The sequence below is a fragment of the Capsicum annuum genome, chromosome 2 (genome assembly GCF_002878395.1).
Source record: "Capsicum annuum cultivar UCD-10X-F1 chromosome 2, UCD10Xv1.1, whole genome shotgun sequence".
Taxonomy (NCBI): domain Eukaryota; kingdom Viridiplantae; phylum Streptophyta; class Magnoliopsida; order Solanales; family Solanaceae; genus Capsicum; species Capsicum annuum.
In genome coordinates, this window is record NC_061112.1 from 93,100,239 (window position 1) to 93,114,413 (window position 14,175).

A 14,175-nucleotide genomic window follows, 5' to 3' on the forward strand; every position below is an offset into this window, starting at 1 on the left:
TGTCTATTTTACCTTTTTGTTAAATATTGTTAATTTTTTAATACTTAGATGCCTTATAATAATTGATTAGGGGTGATATAGTGAAATTATGGTTGAAACAACTGAAGAAGATGTGTCATAAATGACTATTTTATTTTTTTATTAAATAAGTTTAATGTTCTAATAAGTAAATAACTTATAATAATTAATTAGGAGTGATATAGTAAATTTGCGGTCGAAGAAGCTAAAGTGTCTATTTTACTTTTTTCAATTAAATATTATTAATTTCTCTAATATCTAAATAACTTATAATAATTAATTAGGGGCGATATAGTAAAGCACGGTTGAAGCAGGCAACACAAGCAGGCATGTCGATCTAATCACAATACTTTTTCTTCTATTTCAATTTAGGTGACACTGATATAGTTTCGAGAGTCAGCCAAATACTTTATCACATATTTGTTTGAAATATATAACAGATTAAATTAAAATTTTATAGCATTGATAGTCAATTACTTCCTCCGTTTAAAAAAAAATGATCTACTCTGACTAGGCACAAAGTTTAAGAAAATAAAGAAACTTTTGAATCTTGTGGCCTTAAATTAAAGTTGTGTCAAATGTACCAAAATATTCTTTAATCTTGTGGTCCTAAATATGCCATGTGGAAAGTTGAAATTAAAGTATTGTCAAAAAGGAAAAAAAGTCATTCATTTTTAAATGGATTAAAAAGGAAAGTAAGTAATTCTTTTTTAAATGGAGGGAGTATATTCTTAAAATAATCTAAGTTTTTAGTTATTGTAATTTATAATATTTTTTCTTCTATTAAGATTTAAGTGATACTGATATAATTTTGAGAGTCGATTAGATATTTTATATTTTTTAAATTTTTAATTATTATAATTTTTAATATTTTTTACATATTTTTTAAAATATATACTAAATTAAAAATAAAACAAATAAATTAAACGAAGGAAAAAAGACCAATAAAAAAGTGTCAAAGTAAGCAACGGATCAACATGCATTCTTTGCACTACTGCATTGGCCCTTTGCCCTTTATTACTCCTATTAGATAGAATAAGTAGATAAATAATCTAGTGAGGTCACTGAAGAAAATGAGATGGAGGAGTATTACTCTTTTCTTTTGTTTTGATTGGCCCACTTAGTAAAATTATTTATTTTAATTTAGTTATTTTATTTATAACATTAAAAGAATTTTATTATATATTTAATATTTTTTTAATTAAATAACTACGTAAAATATATTTTTAAAGTATATTTAATTAAAATAATTTAATATAATAATTTTTTAATAAATATTTTTTAAAATGAAATGTCAAGCTAATAAATATCAATTATTTTGAAAGAGTGAGGATAGTGGGTGCAGTATATTTAAACAAAGAAATGATTAGGGGGTAATAATAGGTGGACAGTGTTTGGTGGGGCAGAGAAATGGACGGAGTCTTGCAATAATGATTCTGTTGTGCCCAACCCTCTTTCAAATATAAATATGAATAAACAAATACTCGCACGCACTCTCACATTTACTTTAAAATTAAAATGACATTTTTGTCCCTCTCCACTCCTTCTCCTTCCTCCTCTGAATTCCCCCTCTCAGTTTTTCTCTTTCAATCAAATCCATAAAAACAAATTCTAAATGTAGAAAGAGCTTTTTCAAAAAGGATAAAATATTTGGAAAAGAGCTTGGATCCGACCCATTGGATCCATTTGCTCTTTCTCCCTCTCCATCTCTCTGCTTCTTTAACAAAGAGAGGGAGACATACATTTATCCATCATCATTATTATGGTTCTTTTTTTTTTTTTTTCATTCAACAAGCAAAAAGGTACTACATAGTTTATATATATATTGATGGTGGGTGTTTACCAAAATTTACAAATGATGTCCCATTTCTGCATCTTTGCTGGAACTGGGTTCAGATAAAGAGCATTTACATAAAGAATTTGCATAGCTAGTATAACTTGTTCGAGATTGAGACATAGTTGTTTTTCTTTTTTAATTAAAATGATGTCCACTAAGCTTTTGCACACCTCGATTAATTTCAGATATACTTGTTATTTTACACTAGCAACAAAAAGTAATAAGTAACTCTGTCCATCAACGCAGCTAAAACATATGGAAAAAAATTGGCCTAGTATTTTCTTGTCTCCTCTAGAATTTGAACCTAATTATTGTTGCTGCTTTGTCATTAATTATTTACTTTAGAATTGGGAGATGGAGGTGGAGTATTTTTTTACTCTGTATTTTCTGCTGCTTAAAGATGGGTCTTTCTTTGGGAAATTTCATGGTTAGATTGATTTTTTTATTTTCTCAAAGAACGAGTCTTTATATTTTTTAAACTTCTGTTAACGTCTTCATCCATCTTCCTAGGTATTTCTTGCCCTGTTGATTAGTATCTTGTTGTATTTTATTTGTTTTCATTCTTCATATTTTGGCTTTTTCTGCTTTTCTATGCATTGCATTGTTAATTTTTATTCCTCTTTTTTCTGTTTCTAACAACAACAATTTTGATGTTATTCTTTCGTTCGTTTGCTTTGTCATATGATTTTAATGTGGACCCATTTTTGCTTCACTTTCTCTTATGCCTAATCTGACATTGTTTTGTCCGAATTCAGTCTCTCAAAGTGAATACATAGTCATCTTCATTCCATCCTTTTTCATCATTAACAATTTCAAAGACAAGACATAGAAAAAATATATATGCTATTTTTTTTTTGAAAAAGAAAAGAATGAAAGAAAAAGCAGCTTATTATTCACCTTTTCAGTTATGTCTCCAGTTTCTTTTTCTTAAGTGCAATCACATGAAATTATTAAAGTTCGTTTCATTAGTTCCTTTGTACTTGGCCATCTTTGCGTTTTTTGTAGTTTTTCTGTCAGTAATATTCTTGGTGATTCCTTATTACACATCTGCCTTTTGAGGTTCACTGCTTTTTAGCCTGTTAAAAACAGCTTTTGCCCTATCTTTTTGAGTTTTATTCTAGTGTTTAAGTTTTGAGAACTGCTAAATCAAGATCAATTTGTAGATTGTAGTGTTAGTTCCAGATGTTAGTACTCTTTTAAGGTAAGCCTTTTGTAATCCAGTAATCGCGAAAGCATATAATGTATTGGATCAAATTTCAAGTCATTGTACTAATCACATATTTGTACTTAAGTCATGTGATTGTAACTTCTGTGGCATAGACTTGGACTGATTATCACTAAGTTGTTATTGTCAATTGTCATATTTTTGAAATGCTGTGTTCCCGTGCCAGGTATACTTAACTTGTTGAGTTCCACTTGGAATTTGCATCTGCGAATGGTACAGAACGAATTAGCAGTGAGATTTGTGAGCTGAGTAATAATAATGGGTGGTTGTGTATCAACTCCAGCAACCACAATCAGGGTAAGGAAGAAACTCCATCGTCGCCACAGAAAGTACCACAGAAAGAACACAAACTCAGGTCTAATAGGAACCAGGAAAAGAAACAGTGATGCACGGGTAACGGATATTGCTGTTAGTGAGTTTGTTCATACAACTACAACCTGCAGAACATCTGAGGTCTCCAATTCTACATTTCATCTCACTCAGTTGCAGTGGCAGCATAGTCAAATAGATGCTGATGGTACACTCTCTTTTTCTATTTGAACCTTGTACTTTGATATGCCTATGCTCCATGTTAACCTACCTGATTAAATCACGCTGAAAGCGTATATCAGGAAAATGATAAGAGATTTTACATTCTTGCAGTTGTTTGCCAAGAAGAAGCATGGTTTGACTCGCACAGCATTTTTGAGTCCGACTCAGATGATGACTTTAGTAGTGTTCATGGAGGTAATGATAATTTCTTTGGTGTTGTACTTATAATTGATGAGTTCTTCTACTTCTGGATTTAGAAGGCTGTCATTCTTGAGAAAAATAAGAATGAATTCCACCTTATTCGTTGCCCTATGCTTAGGTGGGAACAGATAACTTTGATAAGTTGGCAACTCTTGTTCCTTTCTTTTTGCAAAAGATTAAGAAATCGCAAAATTCTTAATCTTTTCTATATTTGCATATTTCACTTCAGCGACCCAAGTTTTCCTTCAAAACAATTTTGGAATTAGACATTATTGGTTCATAACTAATCATATGCTCTTTAGCAGATGAATCTATATCTTTTCCAGAATATCACAAGCTCATAGGACAATGATAACATTATCATTGTGAAATCAATATTTAATTAGCAAACTAGCTGGTAGAAGTATCCTTTCTTAAGTTTAGAAGTATTTCTCATGATTTTTTCATTCCATTTCTTTTCGTTCTGTCTAGATATTTTGCCCAGCATTCCAAGTGGACAAGTACTTCAGTATGAAACTTCATCATGCTTTGTGGATAGCAAACTCAAGTACAATGAATACCACGGGAAATATCTCAAGATTGATGGCAGTAAGGTTTGGAGCAAAGATGGAGTCCAGGATCGAAATGGACTTGCGGTGTTAAGTGCTCCAAACTGCGAACTTCCATCCCTAAGGAAGAGTGAAGATTTTGGCACCAAGAAGAAGAAGAACTTGGATCGTGCCTATGCAAGCTTTAAAAGTGTTAAAAAGGAGATACTTCAGATGCAGGAGAAAACTCAGGAAACAGTTTTAAAGTCTGTTTTACCGAAGTTGGTAAATACCTTGAGTTTCAATGACAAAATCATAAATGGATCAAATTCAGCTCCACATTCTCAAGTAAGGAAGTCAACTATTATAAGGCTTTCTATGAAGAGGACATCTGTTGATGGAGAAGAAAAAAATGAATTTCGTGAGTACCTCACCCCATTTTTATATTTTACTTTCAGCAAAAATCGAGTCCAATTTGAGAATCCCATTATATGGATTTGTTCTATGACATTTTTGTTCGCATTATTTCGAATCTAAGTAGTAGCTAAATCTTACTGAGTTCATGATGCCAATACCTTCATGTTTAGATTTCCTGATTTAAAGTGCTAAAAATGAAAAGGTTGAAAAACTATTGCAAGCATTAGTTAATGATGCGTTAAACATAATGGTATTCTTGTAGGTTCTTCAAGAAAGTTTCTTGGTCGCCCCAGGGCTGGGGTTTCAGTTCCTTGTTGCACAGAAGAAAAGTCTATTGCAGGAAGTTGGTCAAAGATTGAGCCCTCAAACTTTAAGCTCCGTGGTGATAGTTATTTCAAGTACGCTCTTAACTTCCATCTTTTTTTAAATTAATTACTGTTGTTAGACTTTTGTATGGATTTTAAACGTGTTTCTTTTTTCATTTAATCTGCAGAGATAAGAAGAAAGCCCCTGCTACTAATGTGTCTCCTTATACTCCAATTGGGGTCGACTTATTTTTTTGCCCAAGAAAGATCAGTCATATAGCACAACACATTGAGCTTCCTTCCATAAAAGGAGATGGAAGAATACCACCATTACTAATTGTTAACATTCAGGTATTAGAACAGTCTTTCCCAGTTAACCGAAGTAGTTTTTATTTGATATAACATTCTATTCTAATGAATAAAGTTCTTCTTTGTCAGTTGCCCACTTATCCTGCCCCAATGTTCGTTGGTGATGCTGATGGAGAAGGCTTGAGCATTGTAATATATTTCAAACTTTCTGAAAGTTTTGAGGAGGACATCTCTCCCCAGTTTCAGGACTCCATCAAGGTACTTTTTCAATTTTATGAATCAAAAACAACACATTTTCTTCGCCTTTTGTTTTTCCTTTTTCCCTTCCACTTTACTTGAAGTTGAGTATGTTATTTCCGTGTTCCCGGTTTGGACAGTGGTTAGCTGAAAGTTTAGGCTAGGGAGGTCGTTAATTTTACCATCTTGCAATTTTATTGATTGACGATTACTCCCTTCGTCCTGTTTTAATTGATACTTTCTATTTTGTCCATCACAAATAGATTAACCTCTTTTCTTTAAAAAGAACAAAGCTATCATGGTTGAAGAGTCAAATACACAAACTCAATCCGAACTTTTTATGCCTCTCTCACATTTTCCAGCTATCGAGTTAACAGCTCCTTACCTAACTAAAAAGACAATGTCTGCATCTTAGCTTGCTTCTTGTTATCAACATGAAAAATCAGCCAAAACGATAAATTTGGGGCTCAGGGATAACAACTCGTTGACCTTCTAACAAAAAGTTGGGTGCCGTACTAATACTGCAAGAACCTTGATATGATCCTTTCCCGATTTAAACAATAATCGTAGCTGGGGGCAGTCTTTCTTTTGCTGATATGGTTATTTTGGTATGCCTTACTTCCCAATTTACTTTTCCTTTAGACGTGCTACTCTGTTGTTTGATAGAGATTCATTGAGGATGACATGGAAAAGGTGAAAGGTTTTGCAAAAGAATCAATTATTCCGTTCAGAGAGAGGTTGAAGATTATGGTTGGGTTGGTTAATCCAGATGAGCTTGTTACAAGTGCTACTGAAAGGAAGCTTATGAATGCTTACAATGAAAAGCCTGTGCTTTCTCGCCCTCAACACAATTTTTATCAGGTGATTCTTTTATATTATGACTTCAGCTTGTAAGTTAGTTTAGCAACATTGTTGCTGTTTTTGACACCACAATAATATTTTCAATGTGCATGGTCTCTGCTTATTATAGGGCCCAAATTATTTTGAAGTTGATCTTGACATTCATCGCTTCAGCTACATAGCAAGAAAGGGGCTCGATGCTTTTAGAGAACGTTTACGACATGGAATAATTGATTTTGGTCTAACAGTTCAGGTTCGTCATTTCCCTCATTTCTCTTCAGAAAGCAAAAATGATGTTAATTTGTTTTGAGGATGGTTGGCTTACTTTTGGCTTTATAAATGGTATATTATGCTCATTGTGTAATCTCTAAATTCCACAGGCACAGAAGCCAGAGGAGCTGCCAGAGAAAGTGCTTGGTTGTGTTAGACTGAACAAGATTGATTTTGTTGATCATGGCCAAATACCTACCCTTGCGAGAGTTGAGGAAGATTCATGTGCAGAATAATATTAACTAATACCCGCATCGATATTGCTCGGGCTCTTCAAATGTGTCAATGAGTGCATGCCGAATTCTCCAAAAATAATGTATTTTTGAAGAATCCAACACAAGTGCAGCATTGGAAGTGAAGATAGAACCGCATGTGGCATAGGGGAGTAGATCATAGTGCATCTTGAGCTTTGTATATAGCTCAATTGTTTTTTGTTTTTTCCAAAAAAGTACACATTGTAGTATTAAACAAATTGCTACTAACTCACTAAATTATAATGGACGCCGTGGTACTCCGAACCCACTGACTTAACTTCCTTGATCTGCTTCTACTGCAAGGGGAAATTCAAGATTCACATGAGATATGACGCTAAGGGAGTAAACCACTCTTAACCAAAAGGTTTTCCATTCCTGGTGTTCTAGTTTGACATTTCTAGTTATGTGATGGAGTAATATTCTTTTGGTGGAGAAGTATATTTTGTGACTATGGGATTATTTCTGAATTAGAGCATTATGCTTGATCTTTTAGGTTGTAATGGCTCATATTGGAGAAGCTTTTGAGCTTCCATGTAATGTAGCACCAAAACCAAATAATAACATTCAATTTGATATTTCCTTTTAGTTAATGTAGCCACCTGGGATAGATGTTTAATCAGTTTTCGCTTTGAGTGGTAACTAGTTGAATCACCAAATGACTTGAAGAAAATTGAGGAAGGAAAGGCTAAAAGTATCAGAATATTTTCACCTAAATCTTAACTTAAATTTTCTCCAAACTCCTCTTGACCATACAATTGAAACCAAACAACATCTTAGTGTAATCCCAAAGCGGGGTGTGAAAAAAATAGGATTATATGCAGATTTAATTTCTACCTTTGCAGTATAGACAAATTGTTTTGGATAATTTCTACCTTTGTAGCATAGATAATTTGTTTTGGATAGACTCTCCAATATTATCCATTTTTTAAAAAACATAATACTACAAATCAAGAAAGAATGAAAGGACAAAAGAAGAAAAGGCTAAAGAAGCAAGAAGTCATACTGACAAGTCTGTGGCTAGAATCACAACACATCACTCAAAAAAGTGCACTAGATTTCTACAGATCAAACCTTAGCCAACTCAAACTTATAAGAACCAAACAACTGCTTGATATATACACGTGTCATCTTATAACTGTTGGCTTTTCTGCTTATGTGTAAAGCCATATCCACTATCCCTAACTTTTAGGAAAGCCAATATGACAACAGTGAAAAAGCATCCTACTTGTATAGGATTGGCTAAAAAACTTCATGTGGTCTACATTTAACTACATTCTCCATATATAACACACAATGATTTCTCTCTTTATACATAAACTCTTTTACCTATATCCATTTATCCAATATACACTGATCAGTTTGCATCTGCTGCAGTACTTTTTGGCTAATAAACCAAGAATTTCTAGACCAATATGGAAGCTTGCTTTGTCACTTCAAAGCCCTTCTCAGAGAAACTCTTCCCTTTGTTAGGATCAAGAATTTCTTGTTCTACAAGAAGAAGGTCATCTGTTAGTCAGTTTCATCAGCTCAAAAAAGTTGGCACTCCTTTGTCAGTTACATGTGAGTACGTGTTTCTTCTTGTCTTGCTTTTGTATCTCAATGGCTATCCTGTAATACCATTCAAAGTACAAGGGTTAAACTATCTACGTTTTAGTGTAAATTCAACTCAAAAATTTTCAAATGTTTGTTTGAAAATTTACATCTTTAGAAATTACATAAAAAAGACTACATATATTGAATTGATAATTTAAAATATTTTAAAAGACATGAAACAATTGTCATCAGTCAAAAATCCTACTGACTTTTCAAATACTAGTTGTGGACTTTTCAAATGGTAGTTGTGTGAGTACCTTTTTCTTTTTGCTGAAAACTAAGCAAAGAAACAAAGTATTGCACTAAAATTTTGAGCAATTTTCTACTTTATCAATTACTCGAAGTTCCCCTTCAAGGGAAACATATATTGAGAGAATGTTGTACTTGTAGGTTGTCAAGCAAGCTCACCATTCTCATCACCTTCACCTCAAGATGAAGGAAAACCTTTTGCTGAAAGGGATTGGCGTTCATTTCGAGCTAGATTAGTTGCCGGAGAACGAGCTTCCCGGTCGGAAGATCCCTCTTCCGTCGTCAATCCCGACACCGTCGACGATCTTCCGCCACCTCCGGCCGTCACAATTGGCAGCAAATGGGCCCACACAATTCACGAACCAGAAAAGGGCTGCTTGCTGATTGCCACTGAGAAGCTACAAGGAGATAATATTTTTGAGCGGACTGTAGTTCTCTTGTTGTCATTGGGGTTCATCCCAACGGGCTTAATTCTCAATAGGCCTTCGCTTATGTCCATTAAGGAAATGAGATCATCAGCGTTGGACATGCCCGGGACGTTCGCGAATAGGCCGTTGTTCTTTGGTGGGCCATTAGAAGAAGGGCTTTTTTTGGTGAGCCCAAATGAAGGAAGTGAAGATGGGCTTGGGAAAAGTGGAGTTTTTGATGAAGTAATGAAGGGTTTGTATTATGGTACAAAGGAAAGTGTGGGTTGTGCTTCTGAAATGGTGAAAAGGGGTGCAGTTGGGGTTGATAATTTTAGGTTTTTCGATGGGTATTGTGCATGGAAAAGAGATCAACTAAGGGATGAGATTAAAGCTGGTTATTGGACAGTAGCAGCATGTAGTCCAAGTGTAATTGGGCTGTCTGATGTTGGAAGTGTTGGGCTTTGGGATGAAGTTCTTGGGCTTATGACCCCGAAGAAAGTCTGGTAAGGTGAACTGATATTGGTATAATTTGGATAATTTCTGATGTTCTCACTTGTAAAGAGAGGGTATGAGTTTGAACTTGTGAGATAGATTGTAAATTCTTATGCATTAAATATGAGTTTTTGACTAATTAAAGGTTGAAGACCTGACTTGTATGCTTGCCACAATTAATACTTATCCTATTCTGTTTTGGGCATGCAATTTAGAATCAAAAACATTATCAAGCCGTTGTACTTTTGAAAGGTGGGGTGTCACGACATTCAGACTTTCCTATTGAATATATTCAACAAAATTTCAACTTCAAATCAATTGATTTCAAAGTCTTGATTTCATATCAGATATCTAAGCGGCCCTTAATGTCTACTCGCAACATATTTATTTCATGTTATTCTTTGAATGTCAACGGATACGTGTCGGATTCTCTAAAAATAGTGTATTTTGGAGAATCCAACATGGGTACCGCACCGAAAGTGAAGATAAACCTGCATGTTGCATAGAGTAGTAGATGTTATTGTATCTTGAGCTCCGTATATAGCTCAATTGTTTTTTTTTTTTTTAAATACACACATTTAGTATTAAATTCGCACAAATTGCTACTAATAAAGTTATAGTAGACATTGTGGTAATCCAAATCCACTGACTTAACTTCCTTGATCTGTATCAACTGCGAAGGTTAATTCAAGATTCACGTCAAATAAGACATAGTAAACCGCTCCTAACCAGAAGGTTTCCATTCTCTGAAGTTCTAGCTCAACATTCCTAGTTAGAGGTGAAGAAATCTCAACTATTCCGCGATTTGGTGGGGAAGGATAAGCTTAGTAGTGATTATGTGGTTATTTCTAAATTAGAGCATTATGCTTGTGTGATAGATCTTTTAGGTTGTAATGACTTATATTGGATGAGCTTTTGAGCTTCCATGTAATGCAGTAGCACTTAATCCAAATAATATACTAGCATTTACTCTCTCCATGTTAAATTAACTGTTCCAAATTTTCTAATTTGATATTTTGTTTTATTTGTCTTTTTTCATTAATTAAGAAGAGATAATTTTTTTTCATGTTTTACTCTTTGCATTAATTATTTTTTTTTTAAATTAAAATGTAAACATCATTTATAGGGATACTATGATAAACTAGAAATGTTATAATTATTTTTCTTAATCAATGTGTCATCTTAACTTAGAATGAATAATTTGAGACGAAGGGTGTAGTTTATTTGCTTCGACTGGAAACTTGTTGCAATTGAGGAAAAACTGAAGAAGATAAGTCAATACGTATCAAATTTTCAAATAAATCTTCACTGAACTTTTTTATAGAAACTCTTTTTGACCAAACAATCAAAGAATATTATGGATATTTTTTATTACTTAATACCAAATCAAGAAAGAAATAATGGAAGGACAAAAGGAAAAACAAGGCTAACGAAGCAAGAAGTCATACCGAGTCTGTGGCTAGAATCACCACACATCAGTCAAAAAAGTGCGCTAGATTTCTACAGATCAAACCTTAGCCAATTCTAACTTATAAGAACCAAACAGTTTCTTGATAAATACACGTGTAATCTTATAACTGTTGGCATTTCTGCTTATGTGTAAAGCCATATCCACTGGCCCATACTATTAGGAAAACCACTATGACAACAGTGAAAAAGCATCCTACTCGTACTGGATTGGCTCAAAAACTTCATGTGGTCTACATTTAACCACGTTCTCCATATATAACACACAATGATTTCTCTCTTTATACATCAACCCTTTTAACTATATCCACTTATCCAATACAGAAGTGATCAGAGATCAGTTTGCATCTGGTGCAACACTTTTTGGCTAATAAACCAAGAAATTCTCAAACCAATATGGAAGCTTGCTTTGTCACTTCAAAGCCTTTCTCAGAGAAACTCTTCCCTTTGTTAGGATCAAGAACTTCTTATTCTACAAGAAAAAGGTTATCTGTTAGTCAGTTTCATCAGCTCAAAAAAATTGGCACTCCTTTGTCAGTTACATGTAAGTACCCTGTTTCTTGTTCTCTTGCTTTTGTATCTCAATGGCTCTCCTGTAATATGAAAATTTACACTTTAGAAATTACATAAAAATGACTATATGTCACCATAATTCATAATTTAAAATATTTTAAAAGCCATGAAACAATTGTGATCAATCAAAAATTCTATTGACTTTTCAAATAGTAATTGTGTGAGTACTTTTTTCTTTTTGGGAAAAACTATGCAAAGAAACAAAGTATTGCACTAAAATTTTGAGCAATTTTCATATTAAGCTACAAAAAATGGTATTCTCTGAGAAACATATAAAAAGGATAGCCTGATTCACTAAAAATCTTTCTATGCGTGGTTCCGTGAGGGGCTGGAACACAAGGTCTGTTATAGGAAGCCTAAACCAGCATTTATGCTAGAGGCTGTTTCCATGGCGTGTGATCTTCTGGTGACAAGACAATAACTTTACCAATATATATTGAGAAAATGTTGTACTTGTAGGTTGCCAAGCAAGCTCACCATTCTCATCACCTTCACCTCAAGATGAAGAAAAACCTATTGTTAAAATGGACTGGCGATCATTTCGAGCTAGATTAGTTGCCGGAGAACGACCTTCCCGGTTGGAAGATCATTCCTCCGTCGTCAATCCCGACACCGTTGACGACCTTCCGCCACCTCCGGCAGTCACAATTGGTAGCAAATGGGCCCACACAATTCACGAACCAGAAAAAGGTTGCTTGCTTATTGCCACTGAGAAGCTACAAGGAGAACAGATTTTTGAGCGGACTGTAGTTCTCTTGTTGTCATTGGGGCATATCCCAACGGGCTTAATTCTCAACAGGCCTTCACTTATGTCCATTAAGGAAATGACATCATCGGCATTGGACATGTCCGGTACGTTCGCGAATAGGCCGTTGTACTTTGGTGGGCCATTAGAAGGGGGGCTTTTTTTGGTGAGCCCAAATGAAGGAAGTGAAGATGGGGTTGGGAAAAGTGGGGTTTTTGATGAAGCAATGAAGGGTTTGTATTATGGTACAAAGGAAAGTGTGGGTTGTGCTTCTGAAATGGTGAAAAGGGGTATAATTGGGCTTGATAATTTTAAGTTCTTTGATGGGTATTGTGCATGGAAAAGAGATCAATTGAGTGATGAAATTAAAGCTGGTTATTGGACAGTAGCAGCTTGTAGTCCAAGTGTAATTTGGCTGTCTGATGTTGGAAGTGTTGGGCTTTGGGATGAAGTTCTTGGGCTTATGACCCCGAAGAAAGTCCGGTAACTGATATTGGTATAATTTGGATAATTTCTGATATTATCACTTGTTAAGAGAGGGTGTGAGTTTGAACTTGTGAGTTAGATTTGTGTTGTTGTATGTAGAAGCCCAATATTGTAAATTATTAGTATAAATAACATAAACTCCAACCTTATTGGAATTATTTACACTCTCTCCCACTTTTTTAATTACTTTACTCTCTCTTCCGATTCATATAAATAACAAGACCGACATATACATAGAAACTTTTGTATATGACAAGGCCGACACATACATAATAGTGTCGATTCATATGCATAATAAGATTGACATATACATAGAAAGCTATGTATATCTATTAGCTTAAAAAAGAGATTTTTGTAATATGTTTGGAAAAATGAGATTCTTTGTAATAAGTGAAACTGAAGTTGTGATTTTGTATAATTTTAAAAATTATTATGCATTAAATATGAGTTTGACTAATTAAAGGTTAAAAACATGTCTTGTATGCCTGCCACAAGTAATACTTATATTATTTTGTTTTGGACATACAATTTGGAATAAAAAACATTAGGTCAAATTCATTGATAGGATCTCAAAGTTGTTCCGAAAATTCATATAGGCCCCTAAACTAAGGCATATACTGCCCCTCAAGTGCTAAAATTGAACCTATTAAGCACAAAATGTTGAGTTGGGCGCGTGAACAGTAAATTAAATAATATTTCACTTTTTTTAATTTAAAAATTTATATTTAAATTATTTTATTAATATTATTTTTAATTATTATAATTTCTTAATAAAAAATAAAAAAAAGCACATCCCCCTCTTTCATCGTCTTCTTCATTGCCGCCCCCCCCCCCTTCATCGTCTTCTTCGCACCCCCCCTTCATCATCTTCTTCACAACCCTTCGTCATCATCATCTTCCTTTACAAACCACGACCTCAGTCATCATCTTCTTTAGCCATTTTCGAATGCATTTTCCGACGAGACTCGCCGGAAAATTGACTTCAAAATTTCAAGATTGTTCAAAATTACATGTTTATGAACTTAAATAACTCAAATCCAATATAATGGGGAATGATATACTTGATGGACAAAGTATATAGAACACCTTTTTTTTTTCTTAAGTTCTGCAGCTTGCTGAAAGTGGAGATTTTTTTTTTTTTTTTAAAAGTTTTGCTTCCTTCTTGCAGAACAATGGAGAAGAAGAATGGAAA

The 14,175-nt window shown here is 33.9% G+C and overlaps 3 protein-coding genes across 5 annotated transcripts; all 3 read left to right on the top strand.

The window, feature by feature from the left end:
• The first annotated feature begins 1,511 nt into the window (after positions 1–1,511).
• LOC107858762 lies at positions 1,512–7,252 on the top strand. Of its 3 annotated transcripts, none has more exons than XM_016703540.2 (10): positions 1,512–1,820; positions 3,247–3,597; positions 3,723–3,806; positions 4,284–4,760; positions 5,019–5,154; positions 5,250–5,412; positions 5,500–5,628; positions 6,274–6,468; positions 6,578–6,700; positions 6,828–7,252. In XM_016703540.2, exons 2-10 carry the CDS (start codon positions 3,339–3,341, stop codon positions 6,951–6,953), a joined length of 1,692 nt encoding a protein of 563 aa, XP_016559026.1. In that variant the 5' UTR covers positions 1,512–1,820; positions 3,247–3,338; the 3' UTR covers positions 6,954–7,252. The 3 variants fall into 3 exon arrangements, with proteins under 3 accessions (XP_016559026.1, XP_016559028.1, XP_016559027.1); XM_016703542.2 differs by lacking the exon at positions 1,512–1,820 and adding an exon at positions 2,476–2,759; XM_016703541.2 differs by lacking the exon at positions 1,512–1,820 and adding an exon at positions 2,814–3,056.
• A 977-nt stretch (positions 7,253–8,229) lies between these two features.
• Positions 8,230–9,863, top strand: LOC107858765 (UPF0301 protein CHU_1773). Its single transcript, XM_016703548.2, has 2 exons — positions 8,230–8,531; positions 8,955–9,863. The coding sequence occupies exons 1-2, from the start codon at positions 8,384–8,386 to the stop codon at positions 9,725–9,727; spliced, it is 921 nt and encodes a 306-aa protein (XP_016559034.1). The 5' UTR covers positions 8,230–8,383; the 3' UTR covers positions 9,728–9,863.
• A 1,495-nt stretch (positions 9,864–11,358) lies between these two features.
• On the top strand, positions 11,359–13,145 carry LOC107858764 (UPF0301 protein CHU_1773). Its single transcript, XM_016703545.2, has 2 exons — positions 11,359–11,723; positions 12,212–13,145. Exons 1-2 carry the CDS (start codon positions 11,576–11,578, stop codon positions 12,982–12,984), a joined length of 921 nt encoding a protein of 306 aa, XP_016559031.2. The 5' UTR covers positions 11,359–11,575; the 3' UTR covers positions 12,985–13,145.
• Positions 13,146–14,175: the final 1,030 nt, after the last annotated feature.

Excerpts from the sequence above, each read along its gene's own strand:
- LOC107858762 (XM_016703540.2), top strand. The coding sequence starts at position 3,339 with ATGGGTGGTTGTGTATCAACTCCAGCAACCACAATCAGGGTAAGGAAG. Across the intron at positions 3,598-3,722 it reads TAGTCAAATAGATGCTGATG|TTGTTTGCCAAGAAGAAGCA; the intron begins GTACACTCTCTT and ends ACATTCTTGCAG. Across the intron at positions 5,629-6,273 it reads AGTTTCAGGACTCCATCAAG|AGATTCATTGAGGATGACAT; the intron begins GTACTTTTTCAA and ends GTTGTTTGATAG.
- LOC107858764 (XM_016703545.2), top strand. The coding sequence starts at position 11,576 with ATGGAAGCTTGCTTTGTCACTTCAAAGCCTTTCTCAGAGAAACTCTTC. Across the intron at positions 11,724-12,211 it reads CACTCCTTTGTCAGTTACAT|GTTGCCAAGCAAGCTCACCA; the intron begins GTAAGTACCCTG and ends TTGTACTTGTAG.
- LOC107858765 (XM_016703548.2), top strand. The coding sequence starts at position 8,384 with ATGGAAGCTTGCTTTGTCACTTCAAAGCCCTTCTCAGAGAAACTCTTC. Across the intron at positions 8,532-8,954 it reads CACTCCTTTGTCAGTTACAT|GTTGTCAAGCAAGCTCACCA; the intron begins GTGAGTACGTGT and ends TTGTACTTGTAG.